A 25,278-nucleotide genomic window follows, 5' to 3' on the forward strand; every position below is an offset into this window, starting at 1 on the left:
TTACCACCTCTGCCCCTGGGCAGGGCCCTAGCAATGTGGTTATTTTTGCCTTCAACAAAGCATGAGCTTCCAGATGCACAAAATCTAGACCTAGGCCCACCTCTTCCCTCTTGTGTTCTCAGGTTCAGTAAATTGCACCATCAACTAACTGTCTTATTACTCATTCTAGGAACTTAGAGTTGCTTTTGATACCTCCTTCCCCTCCATCTCCAGATCTGTAACGAGTCACTAAGCCCTTGTCAATATGACTTTCTGTAATATATCCTAAATGTCTTCTTCACTTCATTCTCACTTTCTCTACCCCAGTCCAGACTACTGGTATCCTCCAGGTGGATTACAGCAGCCTCCTAACCATTCTCCTTGTTTCCCTTTTTACCCCCTCCAGTTCTTGTTGCACGTGGCAGCTGGAATGAGGCAAATGTAAATCAAGTCCCATCACTCTCCTGTTTAAAACCATGCCAGAGGGCTTCCCTCTCAACTTACAAAGTTACATGGTCCAGCCCCTGCCTAAGTCTTCGGCCTCACGTGGAGCTACCCTTCCTTTCTTTCTCCTCAGGCTACACTGGCTTTCTTTTATTTTCTCAAACACACTTCATTCTTTCTTTCTTTAGGACCTTTTCAGTCATGTGTGATTCCTGCTTGTTGGAAAACTGTGCTTAGTTCTTCATGAGGCTAAAACTTCAGCAACTTAAAGATCACATTGTCAGGGCTTCCCTGGTGGCGCAGTGGTTGAGAGTCCGCCTGCTGATGCAGGGGACACGGGTTCGTGCCCCGGTCCGGGAAGATCCCACATGCCGCGGCTAGGCCCGTGAGCCATGGCCGCTGAGCCTGCGCGTCCGGCGCCTGGGCTCGGCAACGGGAGAGACCACAGCAGTGAGAGGCCCGCGTACCGCAAAAAAAAAAAAAAAAAAAAAAAAAGATCACATTGTCATGAGAACAACCACAGACTGGCCTATATCATATTATATGATATTTGCACATTTATCCTTTGAAGCCCTTTTCACACTGTAAATAAATAATGCTTGCGTACTATTTATGTTCTGTTTTCCCCACTAGTCAAATCTTCACATATCAGGGACCTTGTCTGTTTTGTCTGCTCTTCGAGGCTTAACACAGTTTTTTTTCAAATAATGTTCTGATTTACCTTTCCAGTCATTTCACTTTTTTGGTCCAAGAGCATAGAGGAATATTTTTCCTTTATTAATTCGAATGACATTTTTCTTCATCAGGTACCAGACAAGAAGATGTTTAATTTTAAAAATCTGACTGCTTTCTTGCAGAAAGGATCTTGTCTTCCTCAGGCCATGAGAGTCCATTGTATAAAGGACTTCTCAATCAATCCTTTTTTATTTAGTAAAACGTGTATCAGGTTACGGTTGCCATTTTTGCAAAAAGAGAGGACAAACCTTACAGAGGAATCCCCTGCCATCGTCACCTCAACCCAAAGTAGTGGAACCACAGTAAGAGTAGATGCCTAAAATTTAGATCTGATCAGGAATTAGAACCGGGTAAATGAACATTTTAGAATTTCTCTCCCGTCCTTAATAACAAGAGTCAACCATATCTGCCTTTTTCGCTGTACGGTTTCTATTTAACAAGACAAAGTGGTCTTATATAAATGTTTAGAAAAGGAATGAGAGGGTGCACGAATGAATGATTTTAGTTAAAAATATTTTTTCTTCATAATAGTTGTTGGCTTCTTGACTTCCACACCTTCAATATTTAACAGCTGCACTCTTAGTAAATATGCATGAAGTAGTATTACTATCATTAGTGTCAAATGTTTAAACGAAAGTGGCTAAATTATGTGTTTATTTCTTACAGCCAACTGCACCTATAATATGTGAATTTCTTACAATGATGGCAGTTTGTCACACAGCAGTACCAGAGCGGGAAGGTGATAAGATTATTTACCAGGCAGCATCTCCAGGTACAAATGAAGCAATTGTGAGGTATTGCTTGCTGGAAAATTGTTCTGAAATTTGAGATTGTTCAGAAAAATTTAATTTGAGGAAGTAAAATAAACAAGTTATGTTTTTCAGATTACACATTTTATTTACTAATTAGATAAACCTTGGCTTTCAAAATTAAATATATATATTTTAAAATATATAACTTTGTGTAACATTTGTTATATGGCATAAATTACATGTAAATTTGAATAACAAAATTCACACAAGTAAAAAAAATGGTACTTTATATATACACATAGTAAATTCTCCCTTCTTTATAAATAACTAAGAATAAACTGTTAGTCATAAACTGTTTTTGCACATAAGCAGACAGGAAAAGGAAGATCTGTTTGCTTAAATAGAGCGCATTTTAGAATACCAATTTTGCTGTCTTCTCTTGGAAATGATAATCAGGGAGTTCGTTGTGTATTTATTTGGATGAGAAAAGTTTTACACATTTGAAGGGATTCCATAAAATATGTATTAGCACAGTTATCATTATTTAATACTTAGGCTTATTTTCAATGAAAAATTGGGTAAATAGTCAATTTGATGATTGTAAGCTTTCAGGAAAGAATGAACACACTTTGGGGAACTTTTTTAATAAGTGTTTTAAACTGTATTATCAACCAGCACCTGCTCCCTTGTAGAATGTACAAAATTCCTAAAAACCAAAAGATACATCTCATATCATTAAGATAGAAACTATGTGAATGTTTTATCCCACACCCTTCCCTAAGAAACAAGAAGGTCTGATGTAACAGGGTGATGTAAGTAAATAATATATAATAGAACAAAGCATCAGTCCATTTATATCCATTTAAGTTGACCCCTCAACATTAATAGTATTAGTTTTTCTACATTAAACATTTTAGGAAGAAAAGGATAAAACTTAAGGCAATTTCATGCCATTCATTTTTTTCCAGTTTTATTAAGAAATAATTTACATATATCACTGTATCTCTAGTACTTATTTATCTTAAAACTGGAAATTTGTACATTTCGATCACCTTTCTCCAGTTGCCCCTTCTCCCACCCTCCACCTCTGCTAACCACATCTGATCTCTTTTTCTATGAGTTTGGGGTTTGTTTTCTTTTTTTTCCCTTTAGATCTTACATATAAGTGAGATCATACAGTATTTTTCTCTCTCTGTCTGGCTTGCTTCACTTAGCTTGATGCCTTCATGTCTATCCATGTTGTTGGCAAATGTAGGATTTCCTCATTTTTTTATGCATCATTCATTTTGAGAAAAGTTTTCCAGAGAATATGCTGGACCAAGGGGTATATTTAATTATCCTTCTTAGGTATGTTTGGCTAACAGTGAAACTTAATCTTCAGAAATATGACTCTGGGGTCTATATGTGTCTCAGATTCTTAAGATCATTCTACTCATTCCTTTGGCATTGTCGTATAATTTTAAAAGAAGTGGATTTCAGTAAAAGGAGCCAGAATAAAAAGAATTTTAATTCTTTTTAAAATTAAGCAGAAAATTGGATTGCAATAATGTCTTTCTCTCGTATTTGGGGTAATTTTTTTTCACTGTATATTTGTTTTGTCCTGTTTTCCTAAAACAGATGAAGGAGCCTTGGTCAGGGCAGCCAAGCAACTGAATTTTGTTTTCACTGGAAGAACACCTGACTCAGTGATTATAGATTCAGTAAGTTATTTATTTTTAAGTCTGTTTTTTATCAAAGTATTACATATGCTTAGCTTCAAAGATAAAATAATACCAAAAAAGCTCAAAATAGAATAGAGGTTCCCAACTCTAGTTCTCCTCTCCAGAAGCAAAAACTTTCTATTCTTTTAGCTATTTCTTCAGACATTTACACATCTTATATATATTTTTTAATGTTTGATGAATGATATATGTGTTGATTCTTCAATTTTAGACATATCTACTGACTTTCTATTCAGTTATATTAAATGAGGAGTTATTTCTCTTGACTCACCATCCCTTCCCAATAGTATTATAATTATATTACAATATTTGGTTAAACAAGTATTTGGACCCAGATTTTTAAATGGGCAAAAGACTTGAACAAACATTTCACGAAAGAAGATATACAAATGGCCAGCGAGCACGTGAGAACACATCATCAGTCATCAGGGAAATGCAAATTAAAGTCTCAATGAGATACTACTGCATACCCACAAAAAAGGTAAAATTAAAAACATTGGCAGCACCGAATGTGAATGAAAACGCAAAGCAAGTAGATCACCTGTTTTTGCTAGTAGACGTGTAAGATCGTACAATCCCTTTGGAAATCCTTTTAGAGTTTTCCAACACAGGTAAACATGTACCCAGCCCAGCAGTTGCACTCATACTTAACCAGGAGAAGTGAAAGCATATGTCCACAGAGAGATGTGTGATGGAATGTTCATAGCAGCTGTATTCAGAGTAGCCAAAAACTAGAAACAAATCAAATATCCATTACTAGGCGAATGGATGAACAAATTGTAATATACAATGGAATAGCTAAACGATAGAAAAGAGTAAAATATCTATTCATCAAGAGCCTTAATAAATCTCAGAAACATTATACTGGGGAAAAAAAATCAGACACAGAGGAATGCATACTTTTTTTTAATTTTTGGTTGCATCGGGTCTTCATTGTTGCGTGCAGGCTTTCTCTAGTTGCAGCGAGCGGGGACTACTCTTTGTTGTGGTGCGCGGGCTTCCCATTGCGGTGACTTCTCTTGTGGAGCATGAGCTCTAGGCGCCTGGGCTTCAGTAGTTGTGGCCAGTGGGCTTCAGTAGTTGTGGCACATAGGCTCAGTAGTTGTGGCTCATGGGCTCTAGAGCGCAGGCTCAGTAGTTGTGGTGCACGGGCTTAGTTGCTCTGCGGCATGTGGGATCTTCCTGAACCAGGGCTCAAACCCGTGTCCCCTGCATTGGCAGGCGGATTCTTAACCACTGCACCACCAGGGAAGTCCCTATTTTCTTTTTTTTAATATTGTCTTTCCAGATACAAAATTATCTCCTGAAAATAAATTTTTTTCTTTATTTTCTAAACATGAATCTCTTGTCTTTTTTCCAATTGCTTGATTTTCTACCTACTACTAATTGTTCCATACCTTCTTAGTGCACTTTTATTGGTACAGTTACACCAGATAATCTGCCAGTGGGTAGTTGTTTCCCTTAGACATCCCTCCAGAAGTCCTCCATTCTCCTTGGTCTGGGCCAGTTTTGCCTGCTTCTCTGGCCCTTGGAATTCCTTTTGATTGTCTCCTGTTTTGGACTTTCTATTTCCTATAAGTCAAAACTTCTTTCTTAGTAAGCTCGCTGGTGTTGATAGAACACATTTTCTGTCAATTTCATCCTATTGAAAAAGTGTTATTAGAGAAGCGGAAGTCACAGTAGTGACAGCCTTCAGTAAACTTAGCTCCTGACTCAGGGCTCCAAGCTGCCCTGGTGGACAGTTCAGTCTTACTCGTGGTTGTCAGGAGGAATCGCTTTCCTGTCTCCCTGGGGACTTTCTTTACCTCTCTTCTGTGTTAGATTTTCTGTTTCCTGGATCCCATATTTTCTTTGTTCTTGGCTTACTCTTTTTATTGTGGAACACATTCTTTATTGGCTTCTTGAGAAAAGGTGCATGGAAAGTTATTTGGTTTTTTGTTTTGTTTTGTTTAGTCCTTTCAAGCCTAAACATTTTTTATCCTATCTTTCTACTTAATTGGTAGTCTGGCTGAATGTAGAACTCCAGGGTGGAAATCAGTTTCCTGAAGAATTTTGACTGTTCCTCTGTCTCCTGGCTTCCAGTACACCTAATTGAGAAGTCAGAAGCCACTGTGACTCCAGTCTTTGTGACTTGCCCACCCCTATCTCTCTGGAAGGTTGTGGGATGTTCTTTGTTCCAAGAGTTCTGAAATTTCATGACAGTGTCCTTAGTGAGAATATTTTAACCCATTGTACTGGGCACTGAGTGGACACTTTTCCATTTGGAAATCAATATCCTTCCATTATGGAAAATTTTCTTGAATGAGTCTATTCATTTTCCTTCCCTCTTTTTCCTCTGCTCTCTGTCTTTAGAATTCTTGAACGCATCTTTTAACTTTTCTGTCCTGCTCTTCATGTCTTTGCCTTTTTGTTCTACTTTTTGGAAGTTTTCCTCCGTGTTATCTTCTCAGACTTCTGTTGATTTTCTTTTCATTTCTGCTATCATGTTTTTAGTTTCTAGAAGCTTTTATTGTTTTTTCAGTATTTCTTTTTTTTAATAGTACCCTGTTCTTGTTTCACAGGTGTTGTACTTGTTTCTTCTCTGGGAGGAATAATGATAGTTTTTTGACGTTTTCTTTTTTAAACAATTACAAGCATTTAACAGTTTAAATAAGCATATGGTTTTTACTGGAATATAAAGTGGTCTTAAGCTGTCATTATAGTTGTTTTGATTATTGCAATGGGAAAATGATACTTCACCAAAAATTAAATATCAACTTTCAACGTTCTTTTCCAGAGTTTCCCATTCTCCACTAAGGAGAAAAGAACAGCATTTAATTACTGCAACACTTGCATATGGGATGTATAATAGACTATGCCAGATCTTTGACAAGAGCTTCAAAATGCAGAATCATAAGGCCAGTCTCCTCCTATGCCACCAAAGAGCAGTATACAGGACCTAAATAATAATCACAAAAACATAACAATTGTACAAGCCATCTTTTTGTTTCAAACATTTTCTTCATTTGCTTCATGAATGCCATTAAAAAGCATATACTGGAGAGTACAGCAATATTGGCAAAGGTATAAAACACTGCAAAAAGTTTTATGCCACCAGGAAGCCACAGTAATCCAGTTCCAATGAGACAACAGAAAATGCCCATAGAAAGCATATGACACACCACTTCATTCTGGTGTTGAAATGGAGGGAAGAGGCATCCAGGACCTGTCCACCAGCCCCTCATGTCCATCAAGAAACCCAGAGCCTGACACTCCACAGGCCGACATGGATGTTTTCTTTTTGAATTCTCTTTCCTCCAAATTGCTCTTATCTGTTTGTTTTGGGTATCTATGATCCATGTTAATAGCTGTCCTCGAATATCTATTAATCTTTGGTTTTCTCATGGTTAAGAGTGAAGACCTTGAAAGCTGGTATGGCCGTTCTGAGCATGAGGGTATTTGTCAACATTGGGCTTCACTGTGGGGTGGTCTGGTGGGATTCCTTTGGGAAGTCGTGGTTGTCTGTACCTTTAGGGCTTCTCTTGGTCTTGTGAATTCCCCAGAGATTCATTTTCTGATTTCTACCTGGAAAGGTCTGACTGCCAGAAGGTAGGGGGCCAAGTGGGTTGGGGTCACTGGGGCCTAGCCTCTAGTACAAATGTGATAACAGTGCTGTATCTTCAAGTGTGCCGGTCGACTTCTAGATGAAAGAGCCTCTGTTCTACCCTCTATAGAGCAAAGCGTCGGTCTTCTGCCAGTATGCAGGAAGAGCCAGTGCCCAGAGCTGCTTTTCTAGTAGCTCTTTCCAAGTCCTCCCATTTTAGGCCCCTCTCTTTCCTCCCAGTTCTAGAGCTACCTGCTATTCCACTTCCTTCAGCCTCTTAGGGATTATGTGGTACAAATCGGGTTGGTTCTCAGCTTTTCCCATGGCTACTGCAGGCTTTGAAACTTCTTGTATCTGCTAAGGATGCGTTTCTCACTGATCTCTTTTCTGGTTTCCACATTTTTCGTGCAATTTTCTCTTCTCTTATTTTCCTGCCATTGCAAGTTTCTTTCTGAAGTGTTTTTTGTGGGTTTTTTTTTTCTGTAGTTTTGATGGGGCTTTGGGAAGGATGAAAATTAAATGTGTATGTTCAGTCTTCCATCTTAACTTGAAAAGTTAGTAAGTTCAATTAAAGATGATGTATTTCAGAAGGGACAATTCGTTTGTGTTGACATTTTTTACATTAAAATTTCATGACTAGGGTTTATTTCCAAGAAGCCAAAGATGCCAACTCTATGTAATCAAGTTTTCCTTTTCTTCATAGCTGGGGCAGGAAGAAAGATACGAATTGCTCAATGTCTTGGAGTTCACCAGGTAAAACATCTGCTCTGTGGTTTGTATGTATGACATAAATTTCCTTCCATTTTTATTTAACTAAATTTATTTATACCAAATATTAAATTAAAATCTTCAATGCAATTTTTAATTGTCATATCTGTAAGTAAATCATAAACAGCCCTCTTCAGAGTCTTGTAAGGCATTACTCCTAGAGGCAATATAAAAATATTTTTGAACATAACTGTCTGCATTACAACTGTAGGGGGTATAGGACCAAGACAGTGATCTGGAAATATCGTTATACTTAGAGGTGCCAAGATTTATTTAGCATGAAAATGAATCAGAGTCAGGAACCCACCATTCTAATTAAGTGTTCATTATAACATCTAATTGTCTTGGGATACCCATCTCTCTGTTAGGTATAAAACCAGTTCCCATGTAGTAGGCAAGGGCAGAAAGCAAAAGGATTATTTTACTTACTTTATTTCCTAAGGTCAAATAAGAGAGGCCTTCCATTATGGTCAGTGATATCTCTATGAGTTTTGGGCTCTTTATTCCCACGTGACTATGTAGTTTCCCAACTAACCTACATTCTTGGGGCAAAATGACCTCAGCTACAGACAAGAGGGTCTTTATAAAGATTGTGTCATCATTCAGGGGACACTTAAAAATATCTTCAGGACGTAATGCTGCTGTTCAAGGAAATAAGTGTCCACTTTTTTTCTTGAACTTTTTCCTACATAAGGCAAGTCTGTACACTAAGAGGCATTTTCTTTTCTGTGCCAACATTTGTTGCTGTCTTGGTTAGGAGTGACCACATGCCAGTCGTTAATATCAAAAGTAATGGGATCTAATTTATTATTTAAACATTGTGGTTTTTTTCACTTATATGCACTGAAAGGGTCAAAGAAAAATGCATAAGAAGAAGTTGGATGATTAACTGTCATAGAATATTCTCAAAGTGTATCCCCCATCTTTTTTTTTCCACATCAAAGTGACTGTTGGTCCTAAGCCTACTTGTATTATGTCTGTAATATATTATAAATAGTGTATCAATTAGCATTTGGATATGTTTGTTTACGAACACACACTTAGAAACACTATGTAAGTGGTAAGTGTGTGAAGAAAAAAAAAGCAAAGTTAGCAGCTCTTTCAGGATGCTGTGATGGGGGAGGCTTAAGGGTATTAAAATAATCTCTGAAAGACGTGAGTGGTTTACACTAGGATGATGGTAGAGAAAATAAAGTGGAGTTGATAGAATGCAGATACCCTTTGCAGGGATGTCAGGGGGCCATTGGTATGAATTGGATGCGGCAGGAGAAAAGAGGGGGAGGGGCTAGGGTTCCTGGCATGAGTGACTGGGTAGATGGAGGTACTGTTTACACAAATGGTGGATACAGGATAGATGCTGAGGCTGAGATGTTTGAATCGTTAAGTTTTAGATGCCAGTGATATATATATATATATACATAGAGATGTCAGGTAGGCAACTGGTTATAGAGGCCTGACACATAGAAGCCTATGGCTGAAATATAAATTTGGTAGTCATTGGCCTGTAAATGGTATTTAAAGGCCATGAACGTGAGTTGGATCTCCTGGATATAAAATAATAATAGAGTAAGGGAAACAAAAAAGGCTGAAGATTGAACTACGAGTAACTCTAAGGGTTGATTAGCAAAGAGGAATTAGCAAAAGAGACTGCTCTGTGATTAGAGAAAGAGAGTGTAAGAACATAAAGCCAAGGGAAGAGGATAATTTCCAGGAGGGAGTGGTCATCTGTGTCAGAGACTGCTGCAAGGTTAGGTAAGACAAAGCTGAAAGTAGTTGTTGGACTTAGAGATTCAACAGCTGGTGGAAAGAGACGCAAGATGGGAGTGACTGGGGAATGAGTGGGAACTGTGGATGGCAACTGTTTTGAGAAGTTGAGCTGTGAAGGGGAGTAGAGCGTTGAAAAGGGATGCGTGTGGCTCAGCGGGGAGGGTTGTTTGGGATGAGTTTCTCAGGAGAGAGACTAGAACTGTTTCAGTACTGATGAGAAGGATCCATTCCAGGAGGAGAAGATGCAAGTTCAGGGGAGAGCAGCACAGCTTTAGGAGTGAGATGACCAGGAACGCAGGGTGAGAGAAGATTCACAGCGCATGTGAAAGGAAGGTCTCTGATACGAAAGGAAGTGTTCCTTCCATGGTAACAAGAAACAAGACAGAGGATGGTCCACAGTGAATAAATGTGCAGGTTTTAATGGCAGAAAGAATAGGGATTTCTTGTTGGAGGCTTCCGTCAAGGTGACTGCAAAAATTCTGAGGGTCAGGAATGACAAGGGCACATTGGAGACTTGAGGAATGGAGAGGTGCTTATAGTCCTGTGGGGAGACAGAGAGCAAGCAAGCTTATTAGAGAAATGTAGATGACGAGGCAGCATGGAGCACCCAGTGACGTTGGGACCATGTGCTTACTAATCTCTGGCTGGGTGACTTTTCTCCAGCAATGTCCACTTACCCTGATGGACCACAGAAAGGGTTCCTATTCACCCAAGATTTGGGAGTTTTGCCAGGAGAAGAAAAGAGCAAGAAAGTTGATGAGTTTGGGACTATGCCATCAAAGCTGCATTAAGAGAGACATGAATCATGAAGGGCTGAGATAGAATACCTGGATGTGATTACAAAAAGGGGCCCAATTAAATGTAGTCCTAGAGCACAGGAATGAAAATCAGAGATATTAATACAGTGGGGATTAGAGATGGAGAAAGAGAGAACTAAATACTCCTAGACATTTCTGAAGGAAACTCCAGCTGTATGCTGACACCAAATCTAACTGCTATATTGCACTCATCTCAGTTTTTTAGCCACAGAACATTATAAGGTAACACAAATAGACGCAGACACTTGAGAAGTCTTTTTTACCCCTGGTTTCTGGAGAGAATATGCTTATACACAATTAGTTCCAAGTGAGGCTTATCCTGTGCAATGCCATACCTGTTTACTCTGTTCACTGTTACTTGCAATCTCTTTGCTAATGCATTAAAAGATGTTGTATGTTTGACTAACAATTTTTGTCTGTCTGTACTGCCAACATAGTGTTAAATTGTTTGTGCTCATTAACTAGAATTTGCAAGATAAATTAGGTTTTTTACATGATGCCAGTGGTTTGCTAGTAATCATTGAAAAATGATAGTCAGGAAGGCTTAAGTGGGTTTTTAAAGTTCTAGTGTTTGCCTTTATGTGTGATTGGATGTGTACTTAAAATTGACTTTCTGTTTGAATAAAAAAAAAAATCCCACAAGGACTCAGAGGCAAAAAATACACAAATCAATTTTCATTGCAAAGTAAAGGAGCTGTTACAGTGGAGGATTCCTGGACTGAATGTCAATATTATGACATAGTATGAGAGTGTTTCGTGTTTGGTAATTGCAATCATTGTTGCTTTTGTTGTGGTCATCCACTTATAATGCTTGGTCTCAGTTTATTTATCTCTTGTAAAAATAAAATACAGTGTGTGTGTGAAAGTTATAAAAGTTCATATAGACAAAGAAAGATAATTTCTTTGAAGTACGGTAAATCAGCCATGTTTGAATATCAAAAAAATTGATTATCATTTCTCTTTTTAATAATTCATCGAAAAAGATACTGGTTTAAATATTTTTTAAATCTGAAAACATTGAACTAGAACTCTCCTTTATCCTAGTGGATACTAACTCTTGAAGGTTTCTAGGGAGCTATTTTGTAAATTATTCCTCTAGGGAAGCAGATGGTACCCTGGTGCCTTAAAAAACATAATGTAACTTTCAAAGGACTCAGCTATACACCCAGGGGATGGTTTGTGTATGTGGAAGGATCGGCCTCATAATTTGGTCAAATTTATTTTTTCACTGGGAGTATTAAAATATGTGAGACGTGACAAACAAATAGGTGTGTCTTCTCACTACGCTGACACATTGTGGAAAACCTCTTTCTTTCAGTGCTAGAAAAAGAATGTCAGTGATTGTTCGCACTCCATCCGGGAAGTTACGACTTTACTGCAAAGGAGCCGTAAGTTTTTATTTTTGTCTTTTACAGTTTTGATTTACGATGGTTTATAATGGATACGTTAAGCATTCTGCTACGGAAATGTAACACAGATGTTTAGCCTGAAGCTGCTGACGTCCACTTTGGGTAGTGTTTTATAGTAATAGTGTTCAGCCTCTTCTGGTGAAATATGGAATTCCTTCTGGGTAAATTTGGTGCTTTGAAAAAGTTTGGCCTGGATTATTTATATAATTCAATGTTTGGTACATAATATTTGAGGTTTGTTGTTTAGAAATATGTTAGAAGCCAGTTAAATACGGAAAATATTTTAAAATTGAATTAGAGATGTAGTGACCTATACCAGTTTGAATTTAATTTTTTAAAGGCCGTAGAAATGGGGGAAAAAATGGATCACAATTACTGCTATAATTTCTTCATGTGGAGATTACTATTTGTATTGTATTTGCATTGGTTTAATTATAACAGAATTTCTAACTATTGGTTGGCTATGGTATATCGGTAGGTTATATTGACAAAATAGTCATTCTAACTGAATTTTTCTAGTTGAAATATGTCTACACTCATGGAAATATAAGAAATCTACTGCCCAGGGCCTTTTCTTTCTAATTCTTAAAATTAGTTAATATTTCCCTTTTGAATTATCCTTTCCAGGTACCTAGTATAGTTGGAGTAGTCAGGTAACTTACCAACTTGGAACTTTCCAATTTCAACTATAATCACCAATCTTGCTTTATTACATAGAACTTGGAAACTGAACTTACCAAGAAACCCAAGCTTATTATTTGAATTCCTGTTGAGAATGTTTTTCAGTGCCTTGGTTTTAAAGCATTGAAATGTAATTTTTGAATGCCTTGGTTTTAAAGAATTTTGGTAGAATTATTTCGTGGTGTCTCGTGAATGTAGTTTTAGAATTCCTTTGGTTGTTGATTCAAACATCTAACATTTGTTTGCTGCGTGCATTTTATCTACTAGACTTTCAGCTGGATTTGGGGGTTAGGAAGATAAGACTCAAAACTTGTCAGGAGCTTAAGACTACTCAGGGAAATATATATAAAGAGAAGATTAGGATACAATATTAAAATATATTGTAAAGATCTTCCACCTCCCAGTGGTTATACATTAAGTGATAAAGTAATAAAGAGAGCCCTTAAGACCTCCCACTTTAAACGGTTTGTATGTGTCCAGTTTAACTACACCCAGTCCACATCCTCTTTTCTTAGTTTTGAGTAATCCAGCTAGAAACTTTGTTTGGGGCATTAAAGCACTGAATAAAAAATAAAAACATTGGACTTCTTTTTTGAATAATCATGAAGATAGTTTGCATACATTAACTTGCTTATTGCCACTCCCAAATTAGCTATGATATGTGGTTGAATACTAAAAAAGCATAAACATGTAAAACAGCAAGGTGCATTTGAGAACTATGTGCAGTTTGGCAGGGAATGGCAGAATGTGAGGTTAGAAAGGTGAGCATGGGTTAAGTCATGGGTTTTTCATGCTCGAGAACTTGTTCTTTCTTTCTGGATCATTCTGATGCCATTTAGAAGGTGATTTAAAGCAGAAAAGAGATGTATAGAGAGTTAGCAGTTGAAGCTGTTGACTACAGTCCAAGAAAAAGTTGATAAGGAACAAAACCTTATAACAGACCATTGCAGAGAGGATTAAGAGGACAGAGATTTAGGACTTAGTAATTGATTACATGTGGGTGATGAGGGAAAAGATGATCTAGGATTATCAGATTTCTGTTTAGCTAACTAAATAGACTAAGTGATACCACTTACTAAGATGAAGAGTTGGGAGCTACATCTGGGCCATAAGAGCAAAGATACCTGCATTTCACAGGGGAAGATATATGGGGTGCTGATATAGGAGTTAAAAGTGTAGCTGGAAACTAAAAGCAGGGGATTGATGAGATCTCATATGGAGAAAATAATGCATGAAAAGAGAGGAGGGCTAAATGTGAAAAGTAGAGGATTCAGGAAGGACATTGAAATTTGGAGGAAAGCCTGAGGAGTCCGTTGATTCCTTGGCAGAGTGAATAATCAACAGTGACAAGTGCAACAGAATACCTTAGTAATGAAAGGCAATTAAGAAGTCTTCAAGGGCTTCCCTGGTGGCGCAGTGGTTGAGAATCTGCCTGCCAATGCAGGGGACACGGGTTCGAGCCCTGGTCTGGGAAGACCCCACATGCCGCGGAGCAACTAGGCCCGCAAGCCACAACTACCGAGCCTGCGCGTCTGGAGCTCGTGCTCCACAATAAGAGAGGCCGCAACAGTGAGAGGCCCGCGCACCATGATGAAGAGTGGCCCCCGCTCGCCGCAACTAGAGAAAGCCCTCGCACAGAAATGAAGACCCAACACAGCCAAAAATAAATATAAATAAATAAAAATTTAAAAAAAGAAGTCTTCAAGAATATTTTCCAGTCAACATGGTATTATCTGTTCATAGTTTGATGCACCTCCTTTATTCCAAAATCATAGCAGTGATGGATATAGTATAAAGAGAAAACAGAGGTAGACCAAAATAGGTATAGAAAATCAAGGTGGTACACTGAACTGAAGTCTTGAGCTGAGATGGGTAGGAGTCCCAGGCCCTGGGTTGGGAATCAGGGAGCAATGTCTAGAGTTTGGTTTCTGTGGGACAATGGGCACAAATAGTACTTTCTGTAAAATGCAGATAGGAGCCAGCCTCCCCTCTTTAAAACCTAAGATAGTGGTAAACTTCCTAACCAGGAGAAGAGCTGAGGAAAGCTCATTCAAGCCCCTACTGGAGAGTACAGAAAACCACTAGATTGAAATGCATGTGAAGAAGGAAAGAGCAAGAGCAAAACTTGGAGACACATGAGGAAATCTCATGTCGAAGAGAGAACAAACATGTAAACAACTGGAGCATAAACTCACCCCAGATGAAATCATTTGTGTAAACTGTTCTGACAGAGGATGTTTAGAGCTCAACATGATAAAGAAATTACAGTTATTTTTAATAAAAAAGAAATTTGGGGGAGAGGGGAGAATAGGTTACATGTAAGATAAATTAGAAATCATAAATAAATTTAAGAAAAAAAATCAACAAATGAAATAAACTCTAGATAGAGTTGGAGGGGTGAGGATGGAGTTAGTGAATTGGAAGATAGTATTTGAAGAGTTCATTTAAAATATCACACAAAGAAATGGTGTGTGTGTGTGTGTGTGTGTGTGTGTGTGTGTGTGTGTATGACTTATTTTTCTTGCTTTTTTCCAGATTTTCAGTAATTGGGTTGTCTTGCTTTGTTAATTTTTAAGTGAAAAAGAAGGAAAAGTACACAATACACAAGTTGTGTCTGCAGTAGTAGCCAATTTAGGGAAAGTTACATTTACACAAATAAAAATTTAATTTATTCAAGAAAATAATCCTACTCCAATATTTATATTCAAGAGAGAAATTAGAAACTTGAGTAATACACTTAATGCTTTAGGGACCTTAAAGTGAGTGCAAATTTTCAAATTAAGTGCCCCCTAAATAAAATTCTGTGCCATATGCAAAAAAGACCACATCTGAAATTAGTTATTTCTAGCCATTCACCACCATGGCAGAGGCAAAGTGCAGATAATTCTGAATGGCACACATAAACACAGTAAATGTTTGTCTGTATTTAAATACAGATGTGTATAATGTCTTTAGCAAATATTCCAGCCCCAGCTTCATGCAGCAGATCAATCTCAACTTGGTGTTTAGCTGGACAACAAGGGCAGATTCCTTGATGATTAGTAACTGGCTAATTTATAGCAAGATTATCTGCATGACATCAGTATAAATTACAGTGCTTAGCTAAGTAATTATATAAGACCTTTTTTTTTCCTACTTGATACTTGATTATTATTGATTCTTAAATTTCATTGTGTAGCTCTTCTTTATTTGGCTTTGCTGTATAATGTGGTATTCCATATAACTGAAATTTGGGGATAACTGAGAATTACATCAGTGCTTTATTCATTTCACACATATTTTTTGAATTCTTGCCATGTGCAAGGCACTGCAGGTGAGGGACAGAGCAGCACTGGAACTTCAGCCTAAAAGATGAACAGGAAAACTGCTTTGTATGAAAATTTACCGAAGACAAATTCTTAGCCATGAAGCCTAGGCTCTTCACATAAGTGACTGTAATCTGACAGTGCATGCCACTCCAGCAGCATCACCCCACCATGATTTTCCACTTTTACCTTGCCAAGGGCTAAGACACCAGATATGTAAATCCATTTAGGGTGATCATCGGTTTCTTCCACTAGAATGCTTAACTACATTGCAGAATTTAATCTCCCTAGCTTTATTACGTATCACTTTTGTTTTCATGACTTTAATTTTTTTTAAGATTTTCTTAATTTTAAAATGGCCTATTTTAATTTCATGGAAAATTTCATTAGCCTCTCAAAAAAATAGTTTGTAAGTTATACCTTTCGTTCTCAGAAAGGAGCCATGAGGGGAAATTATCATTTCCTTTTGCTTTGCCCCTCTTCCCATTCCACCACTGAAAAATGAAGAGAAATTCATAATCGGAGCCTGGAATATTCCATCTGTTCTGAGGTCACTAAGTTCTGTTTCTCTCAAGGGTTCTAAATCATACTCCATTAGTCTGCTTCCAAATCTCAGCCCTGAGACTGGAGACCCCAAAATGAGTAATGCCACTGAGAAAGTAATTGCAGGTAGATGATTTATTTTTTCCTGGTCTAATAAAACCATGAAGGCCAAATACTAAAATTCCTAAAACATTAAACCCAAGCTGAAGAACAACTAAAGGAACAATAGGCAATTTATAAAGGGAAAAGAATTAGAGAAGCGTACTGATGCTTAAAGTTAAAGCTGAAAGGGACTTTAAAGATAATCCGGTAATTTAATTTTACAGACTAAATAAATTGAGCCTTAAAGCTAAAGTAACACAATGAGAAATATTCATCTGTAAGGCAATGCTAGGTTTGTCCAAGATCCTCCCTGCTCTACCCACCAGCCCACTCCATGAATTTAGACCTGTGTTTCTCAGAGTTTGTTCTTTTGTGAGCACCAATCCCATGAAGATGCCCTAACCTCTAAGAGGTTCAGTAGTAATTTTGGGGCATATACCAGACCGCCCCCTTGGAACCACCATGCGCATTAGCGTTTTAAAGGCTCTAAGAAGTATTGCCGCAGGGCAAGCTCTTTCGCTTTGTTTAGTCCAGCATTTCCCAAACTCTTTGAGTCCGGGACCATTCTTCCTTATAGCACCTATGAACACTGCATTGTTCTGCAAAATCTTCAGGAGTTGGGGGAGATATTGCAGCACATCACAGGTAGGCGAAGTATTGATAGAATATGAGGTTTTGAACACTGCAGTAATTATGGATTTATTCAGAAAGGAGAAAGATGAAAATATAGGACCAGAACCTTATTTCTTAGTGTCATAAGGGAAACAGTGTTATTAGGGAAAAATATTTTGTACTTCAACACTAATGCTAAAAGTGATTTTTTTAATACTCATTTGCTGCTAATAATGTTGCCAACATCAACTTTATTAAACGCAGAATTCTTAGTTTAAGTGTGTATACCTTCTCTTCGTTTTCCAGGACACTGTAATTTATGACCGACTAGCAGAGACTTCAAAATACAAAGAAATTACCCTAAAACATTTAGAGCAGTTTGCTACAGAAGGTGAGTGTAATATGGCAATAAAGCATGATTAAAATAAAATGAAATCATATACTACCAATATATTACAGTATCATTCTTATTATTTTACTTAGAGATTCCTAAAGTAAGATGAAAATAAATGTTGATAATTTAGATTATACTCTATGCTGTTCCCACCCATTATTTTTATTTTGCTCTCCTGTATTTATTAAAATTTTGAGAGACTTTGCCCCCACGTTTTAGGGGATGTAGGGCCTATAAATCTGTTTGCTTTTTAGAATAAATACTGTTTACAGGTTTTTTTTTTCCAGCATTTCAGACTTTCTTCAAACACACAAATGGTAACAAAGGGCACCCACAAGTGACAGGCATGGTCCCTAAGGCCTGGCTCAAAGGCCATGCTGGAGGGTGTGAGGGACTTCTCAGCCCTACTCCCTCAGCAGCTCTGTCGCTTCCTACTCTACACCTCACAGGCACCTCTGAGATCAGTTAAAAGTGCGCAGAGGGCTTCCCTGGTGGCACAGTGGTTGAGAGTCCGCCTGCCGATGCGGGGACACGGGTTCGTGCCCCGGTCTGGGAAGATCCCGCATGCCGCGGAGCGGCTGGGCCCGTGAGCCATGGCCACTGAGCCTGCGCGTCTGGAGCCTGTGCTCCGCAACGAGAGAGGCCACAACAGTGAGAGGCCCGCGTACTGCAAAAAAAAAAAAAAAAGTGCACAGAAACTAAGTTACTGTAGAGGAAGTTGGGCCCTGCCTCGCTGGCAAGAAAGAGGAGCAGGTTCTGAGGAAAAGATGGAAGCGGGCTACTGGGTCACCACTCAGGAGATGCCAGGCTGCTCCCTGGTCTGGCCTGCGTCACCCACAGCCTTGGACCTGGGCAGAGAAGGAAGCAGGGAGACACTCCCAACATGGCAGCCCTGGGCAGCTAGAGAGTGTGGGTCACTGGTCATGTGATACCCCAAAGCCAATGACCAGACCTCTCTCTGTTTACAGTTTAAATGCCTTATAGCTCAAGCAATGCAGAAGGAAAGAAACAAAAGTCGAAGAACTGGGTATTCTAATCTAAGAAAGAGGAGAAGAAATAAATAAATCTCTGTACTATTAAAATAGTTATTCAACTTAGTGTCAACTCAGAACTTTTTATTAAGCTCCTACCACCTGCCAGGCTCTGTGTGAGACCTGAGAATCCGTGGCAAACATGCTTAGTTCTGTCTCTGTTCTACTGAAATGTAGTCTAGGGAGATGATCTAGATGAGATGAAAGGAAGTGAGAGTTGGTACACATTAGGGTCAGTTCCTACAGGAATTTATAGAATCTTATCTCTAAACTTAACAAAAGTGGCCAGCGCCGTATCTGAATCTCCCATCCAAGTTTTCACTCTTGTCTGCGTCTGCTGGAACTGTTGCCAGTGGCACTGAGCCTGACCTCTGATCCAATCCTTTTCCTCTTAATCCAAGCTACAGAAAGATAGGAATGTTTTTAAAAGCACTAGGCTTTGAAAAGCAGGAACATGAAGAACCTTCTCCTATTTCTCCTCCAAAGATAGAAGAGCATGAAGACCCACACGTCTGTAGAGTTCAGATTCCATGAGGCGCAACTTCAGAGGGGCTTGGCAGGTACAACCTACCCAGCACACAGCACAGGTTCCTTTTTTGAGGAGGGTTAGGGGAGCATCTTTCTCCTCTCTGGTTGTGATGTTAAAGATATTCCAGCTCCTAGACACATTCCAATTGGCTTGGCCTCCACCTCCACCCCTTTGTCTCTGGCCCTAGGTGAGCAGCACTTGTGCACCATGGCTACCCCAGAGTAAGTTTCCAGCCAGGTTTCCAGAAGAGAAAAACATGTCCTAATATGGCCCAAAGATTTAAGTTCTACTCGAAATGATCTGGCAGTGGACAAGTCTACTCCTTTCTTGGAAGATGGTGTCCTCTGGCCACTTTATGTCCTATCTTCTTTGCTTCTTTTTTTTTTTTTTTGGCTGTGTTGGGTCTTCACTGCTATGCGCGGCCCTCTCTAGTTCTGGTGAGCAGGGGCCACCCTTCACTGCGGTGAGCAGGCTTCTCATTGTGGTGGGTTCTCTTGTTGCCAAGCACGGGCTCTAGGCATGCGGGCTTCAGTAGTTGTGGCACACGGGCTCTAGAGCACAAGCTCAGTAGTTGTGGCACATGGGCCCAGCTGCTCCACAGCATGTGGGATCCTCCCAGACCAGGGCTCGAACCCGTGTCCCCTGCATTGGCAGGTGGATTTTTTTTTTAACATCTTTTATTGGAGTATAACTGCTTTACAATGGTGTGTTAGTTTCTGTTTTATAACAAAGTGAATCAGCTATACATATACATATATCCCCATATCTCCTCCCTCTTGCATCTCCCTCCCACCCTCCCTATCCCACCCCTCTAGGTGGTCACAAAGCACTGAGCTGATCTTCCTGTGCTATGCAGCTGCTTCCCACTAGCTATCTATTTTACATTTGGTAGTGTATATATGTCCATGCCACTCTCTCACTTCGTCCAAGCTTACCCTTCCCCCTCCCCATGTCCTCAAGTCCATTTTCTTTGTCTGCGTCTTTATTCCTGTCCTGCCCCTAGGTTCTTCAGAACAATTTTTTTTTTTTAGATTCCATATATATGTGTTAGCATACAATATTTGTTTTTCTCTTTCTGACTTACTTCACTCTGTATGACAGAGTCTAGGTCCATCCACCTCACTACAAATAACTCAATTTCGTTTCTTTTTATGGCTGAGTAATATTCCATTGTATATACGTGCCACATCTTCTTTATCCATTCATCTGTTGATGGACACTTAGGTTGCTTCCATGTCCTGGCTATTGTAAATAGAGCTGCAGTGAACATTGTGGTACATGACTCTTTTTGATGGCAGGCAGATTCTTAACCACTGTGCCACCAGGGAAGCCCCCCTTCTTTGCTTCTTTTTCTGACATGGTCCCAGCCATATTTTCTTTGACTTGAGATCACTAGCACCTAATTGTCTGAGAGCTAAATGACCTTGAGCGAGGACATTGTCTTCTTGGGAACCTAGTTAACTGCATTTATCTTGGCTGGCAAATGCTTCTCCCTCTTCCTTGTTCCAGCTCATCAACTTTTTTCTGGCTGAGGGTAGCCTCCAAGTGAATTATAAAATTGACAGGCATTGAGCACTAGAAGTAGGTCACTTCAAACGTCAGCTGGGGGGCTTCCCTGGTGGCGCAGTGGTTGAGAGTCCGCCTGCCAATGCAGGCGACACAGGTTCGTGCCCCGGTCTGGGAAGATCCCACATGCCGCGGAGTGGCTGGGCCCATGAGCCATGGCCGCTGAGCCTGCGCGTCCGGAGCCTGTGCTCCGCAATGGGAGAGAGTCATTGTCCCTCAGTTTTTTAGACTCTTTATACTACAGATTCACAGTGGTAAAAGAGCAGTAGTAAATACAACCATATATCCCAGCTAGAGGAAGGTGGCTCTCCCAGTAGACCCCACTGGGGTCCCTCTCTTCCTTACTTCATAAGCGTCTGTGAAGCCACTGTGTTCAGCACTGGAGTTACAGGTGTGAAGGACTCCGGGACCCTGCCCTTCAGGAGCTTCAAGCTAATGTAGGAGATCACAAGAAAAACAATATGAAACATTGTCATTCATACCACAGGAGTATTGGGGATTTCTGCCTTTGGGGTCTGGGTGAGAGGAGGATGCTTCAAAGAGATGGTTTTAAGAACTGAGTCTTAAAGTAGATGCAAGGCAGGCAGCAGAGGGGGATTGAGAGAGGGGGGAATGGAGAAAAAAATGACCAGTTTGTGCAAAGACCCTACCATGGGAAGTGAATGGCAGAGAATGAGGTGGAAGGCAATTGATTTGTGGTGACTGAGCCAGACTCTGAGGTTTGGACTTCATCCTGGGGAACGATTAAAAGACTTCAAGCAAAGGAATAACCTGATGAGATTCATTCAGATTTTAGAAAAGTTACTCGAGGCATGGAGGGTGGATTGAAAGAGCTGGGGAATTGGACACTAAGGTTCCATTGAACTTGAATCAGATTTCAACATATTGTTTGAACTGAATCAGTGTTTTTGAAATGAGGCTTCGTTAAATAAAAATGGAAGTGTCAATCCAAATTTAAACCACTTCTTTCACCCCAAAATGAAACTTCATGCTGTTTGCAGACAACCCTTACCCACACTCCAACCCCCCAGGAAAATTAACCTACTATTTGTCACTATAAATTTACCTTTTCTGGACTTTGCTTTTAATGAAATTCTACAACATGTGATCTTCTGTGTCTGGCTTCTTCCACTTAACATAATGGTTTTGGAGGTCGTCTATGCTGCAGTGTGCATCACTACTCCATTCCTTTTCATTGTTCAAGAGTATTCTGTTGTATGGATACACCAGTTTTTGTTTATCTGTTCACCAGTTGATGGACATTTGGACTGTTTCCTTTTGGGGGCTGGTATGAATGGTGCTGCTAATGAACATTTACCTGCAAGTCCTTGTGTGGATGTATGATTTCATTTCTCTTAGGTAGATAGCTGGGAGTGAAATTGCTGGGTCATATATTTATGTTTAACATTTCTAGAAAGTACCAAACTGCTTTGCAGAGTGGCTGCAGCATCATTCTACCTAACTATAAATTTCCTGAGCACCAGATAAATATCACTGTGCTATGGGGAAAAAAAAATAAGGAAGTGTCAGACTTCTGAACAAAATCTTATTTGATGTTGTGGTTGGGGGTGTATGCTCCCTTTTTTCAGGGTTAAGAACTTTGTGTTTTGCCGTGGCTGAGATTTCAGAGAGCGACTTTCAGGAGTGGCGAACGGTCTATCACCGGGCGTCCACGTCCGTGCAGAACAGGCTGCTCAAACTGGAAGAGAGCTACGAGTTAATTGAAAAGGTACGTGGAAGACTGTTTTGCCCGTAAGGCAAGTTTGGTTTCCAGAAAACTTGTCTTAATTCAAGGGGCCAATAAAATTAAAATCAAAATATCTTGACACACCACTAAACTGTTGAATCTCCTCCGGTCTAAGCACTGACAGCTCTTAAAGTTTTTGCTGAAAAGTCTCTGGAATTGCTTTATATAGATCTGGGCTCTTTTCACAATTTTGGATCAAATTTAGCCTCATCTAGCAATACCTTTGCCAAAATCTTCCATTGCATCAGCATTGCTGAAGGTGTGCATGCCTCCTGCTCACACACAGACATGCACACAAACTGCACACACATGCATGTGTGTATATAGTTAATGAAGGCATATAATGTGTAATACAAAGTAATATAATAAGTATACAGCTTGTGTGACTCCATAGCCAATCATATAGAATGTATAAGTGAACAACCCAGTGCTTATACCTGGCCTGTCATTGTTCACTTAGATACATCCATCATTTCTGCCACAACTATAAATATCCTCATTTTACTGACAAAGAAACCAAGGCTATTCAGCCAAAAAAGTGATGGATACGCTATGATTGATGCTGCATAAATAGCAAGAAATCTTGCTTCCTAAATTAAAAATAGCAGACATTTTTATGTTGTACTTACCGTGTGCCACGTGCTGTTTGTAGCACTTGAATCTATTAACCCAGCGGTCCCCAACCTTTTTGGCACCGTGGACCAGTTTCATGGAAGACAATTTTTCTACAGACCAGGGAGGGAGGATGGTTGCGGGATGATTCAAGCACATTACATTTATTGTACACTTTATTTGTATTATTATTACATTGTGATATATAATGAAATAATTATACGACTCACCATAATGCTGCCAGGAGGCGGAGCTCAGGCGGTAACGCGATCGATGGGGAGCGGCTGTAAATACAGATGAAGCTTCGCTCGCTCTCCCGCTGCTCACCTCTTGCCGTGGGCCAGGTTCCTAACAGGCCACGGACCTATAGTGGTCCATGGCCCGGGGGTTGGGGACCCCTGTATTAAATTATTTAATCTTCATAGCATCCCTTTGAGGTAGGTAGTGTTAATTATCCCAGCTGTGCAGATGAAGAAATCAGGGTACCAGAGAGGTTAAGTAATTTTACAGATTACTCGGCTCATAGAGGGTGAACCAGAATTCTCACTCTGGCTCCAGAGTTCATACTCTTAGCCACTCGAGTATCTTCATTCTGACTTCCTCATTACATAATTCCTTCAACTATACTCATGTTTATAAGGCATAGACTCAAGCTTGCTTCAAGTTGATCTTGCCTTCAGATGAGTGACGACTGACATGTTTTTTCTTCGTCTCTCTCAATGTACTTCCTGTCTTGGATGGTAGCCAGCACCATGCATGTCTCCCTGGACCCTTCCCTCCTTCCTCTCCCCGCATGCCGCCCACTCTGTGTAATACCGGCAGTGGCATGGTACAGCTAGAGGTGGTTTTCTCTGGTATGCAGTTGCCACTTGTGACTCTACTGTTCCCCTGTCTTCTCAGTGGATTGAGATCACTTTAAAAGCTAGTTTGTGTCTCATCTCTCCCTTATATTTGGATCTATTTTGTATCCTCCTTATTTCTCAGAAGACTTGTGATAGCATGTATGGAACCCTCCAACTCGATAAATCCCACCACTGCCACCAATTTTAGATGTGCACACACAGCAGGAGACTTGTTATTAATTTATTGAATTTCTCTCTCCCTTTTTTTTCTAATATCCTTATATATGGTTATGTCTTTGGAATATTAGTGAAATAAAGTAATTTTTTATTTATGAGACCATGACTATAATCTCTTTCAATATCTCCAACCAAAGTCCCATATTGTCTTAAAGTACTAATGGTATTGATTCTTAATCTTTGGCTTTTCTTACTCTTTTGAGAAGTTAAAAAAAAAAAAACTGTTTGGAAATGATTCTTTTTCTCCTGTCTCCTTTCCTACACAGCCTGAATATAATGTAGCCTTTTCCCCTGTGGCAATGGTAGAATTAATATATAATAACTGAATAAAAATATTTTAAGTGGATTCTAACCATTAAATTTTGTTTCTACTTGAAGTGCACTGTAGCAGATTCTGGAGTTCAATGTTTAATGTGCCTAACATTTTTACTGTGAATGTCCTAGAGTTTATAGATTCGATTTTATAGGTTTAACAGTTGTGTGTGTGTGTGTGTGTGTGTGTGTGTGTGTGTGTGTTTAATATGTCATTAAATTTTGACTTCGCTCTTTTAACTAAAACAGATGTTCAACCTTTCTTCCAGCAGATGGCGATCGCGAGTCACATTGAAATTTAAGTTGCCTGGGGAACTCCATTACATGTATTTATATATTTTTAGTTTACAGATACAGAAGCCTCCCTTATGACTGTCTCTTACCTAAAATAAATGAAAAAGGGAATTTATAGCTAATCCCTCTTTACTTCATGATAAGCCATGCTCTCTTTTATTGAAAAATCAGAAAGGTGAAGAGATGGGTTCCCATGGTCAGCCAGCTTGTTCCATATAAGGACTGATTTTCTAAATCCCCTGAAACCATCGTTTCTTTCAGTAATTAACTTAGGTAACTTTCATTAAGCGGTTAATGGTTGCTAGGTATCAGGGATGCACAACCAATTAAGGAACACTCAGTGTGGCCCTCTGAGTGTCATGGTCTGAACCAGTTCCTCCAGGAAAGCCAGAGGAGTGACCCACAAACTTGGGCCATAGCAAGCTTTCAGAGAGGTGGTAACTTTTGAAATGAGCCTCAAAAGATTATTTTACCAGTTAAAGGAGAGCAGAGGTC

At 39.4% G+C, this 25,278-nt stretch overlaps 1 protein-coding gene across 9 annotated transcripts in view; it reads left to right on the forward strand.

The window, feature by feature from the left end:
• Window positions 1-25,278, forward strand: part of ATP8A1 (ATPase phospholipid transporting 8A1) — a 238,991-nt gene that overhangs the window by 99,050 nt on the left and 114,663 nt on the right. For all 9 annotated transcript variants that reach the window (XM_027103059.1, XM_027103063.1, XM_027103060.1 and 6 more), the window contains 6 exons: window positions 1,825-1,930; window positions 3,528-3,610; window positions 7,918-7,967; window positions 11,886-11,955; window positions 17,526-17,610; window positions 22,329-22,468. In XM_027103059.1, the coding sequence (XP_026958860.1) occupies window positions 1,825-1,930; window positions 3,528-3,610; window positions 7,918-7,967; window positions 11,886-11,955; window positions 17,526-17,610; window positions 22,329-22,468 (534 nt within the window). The remainder of the gene's footprint in view (window positions 1-1,824; window positions 1,931-3,527; window positions 3,611-7,917; window positions 7,968-11,885; window positions 11,956-17,525; window positions 17,611-22,328; window positions 22,469-25,278) is intronic.

Source organism: Aethalodelphis obliquidens, unplaced genomic scaffold (genome assembly GCF_003676395.1).
Source record: "Aethalodelphis obliquidens isolate GAN/ISIS:26980383/991018 unplaced genomic scaffold, ASM367639v1 scaffold6, whole genome shotgun sequence".
Classification (NCBI taxonomy): Eukaryota; Metazoa; Chordata; class Mammalia; order Artiodactyla; family Delphinidae; genus Aethalodelphis; species Aethalodelphis obliquidens.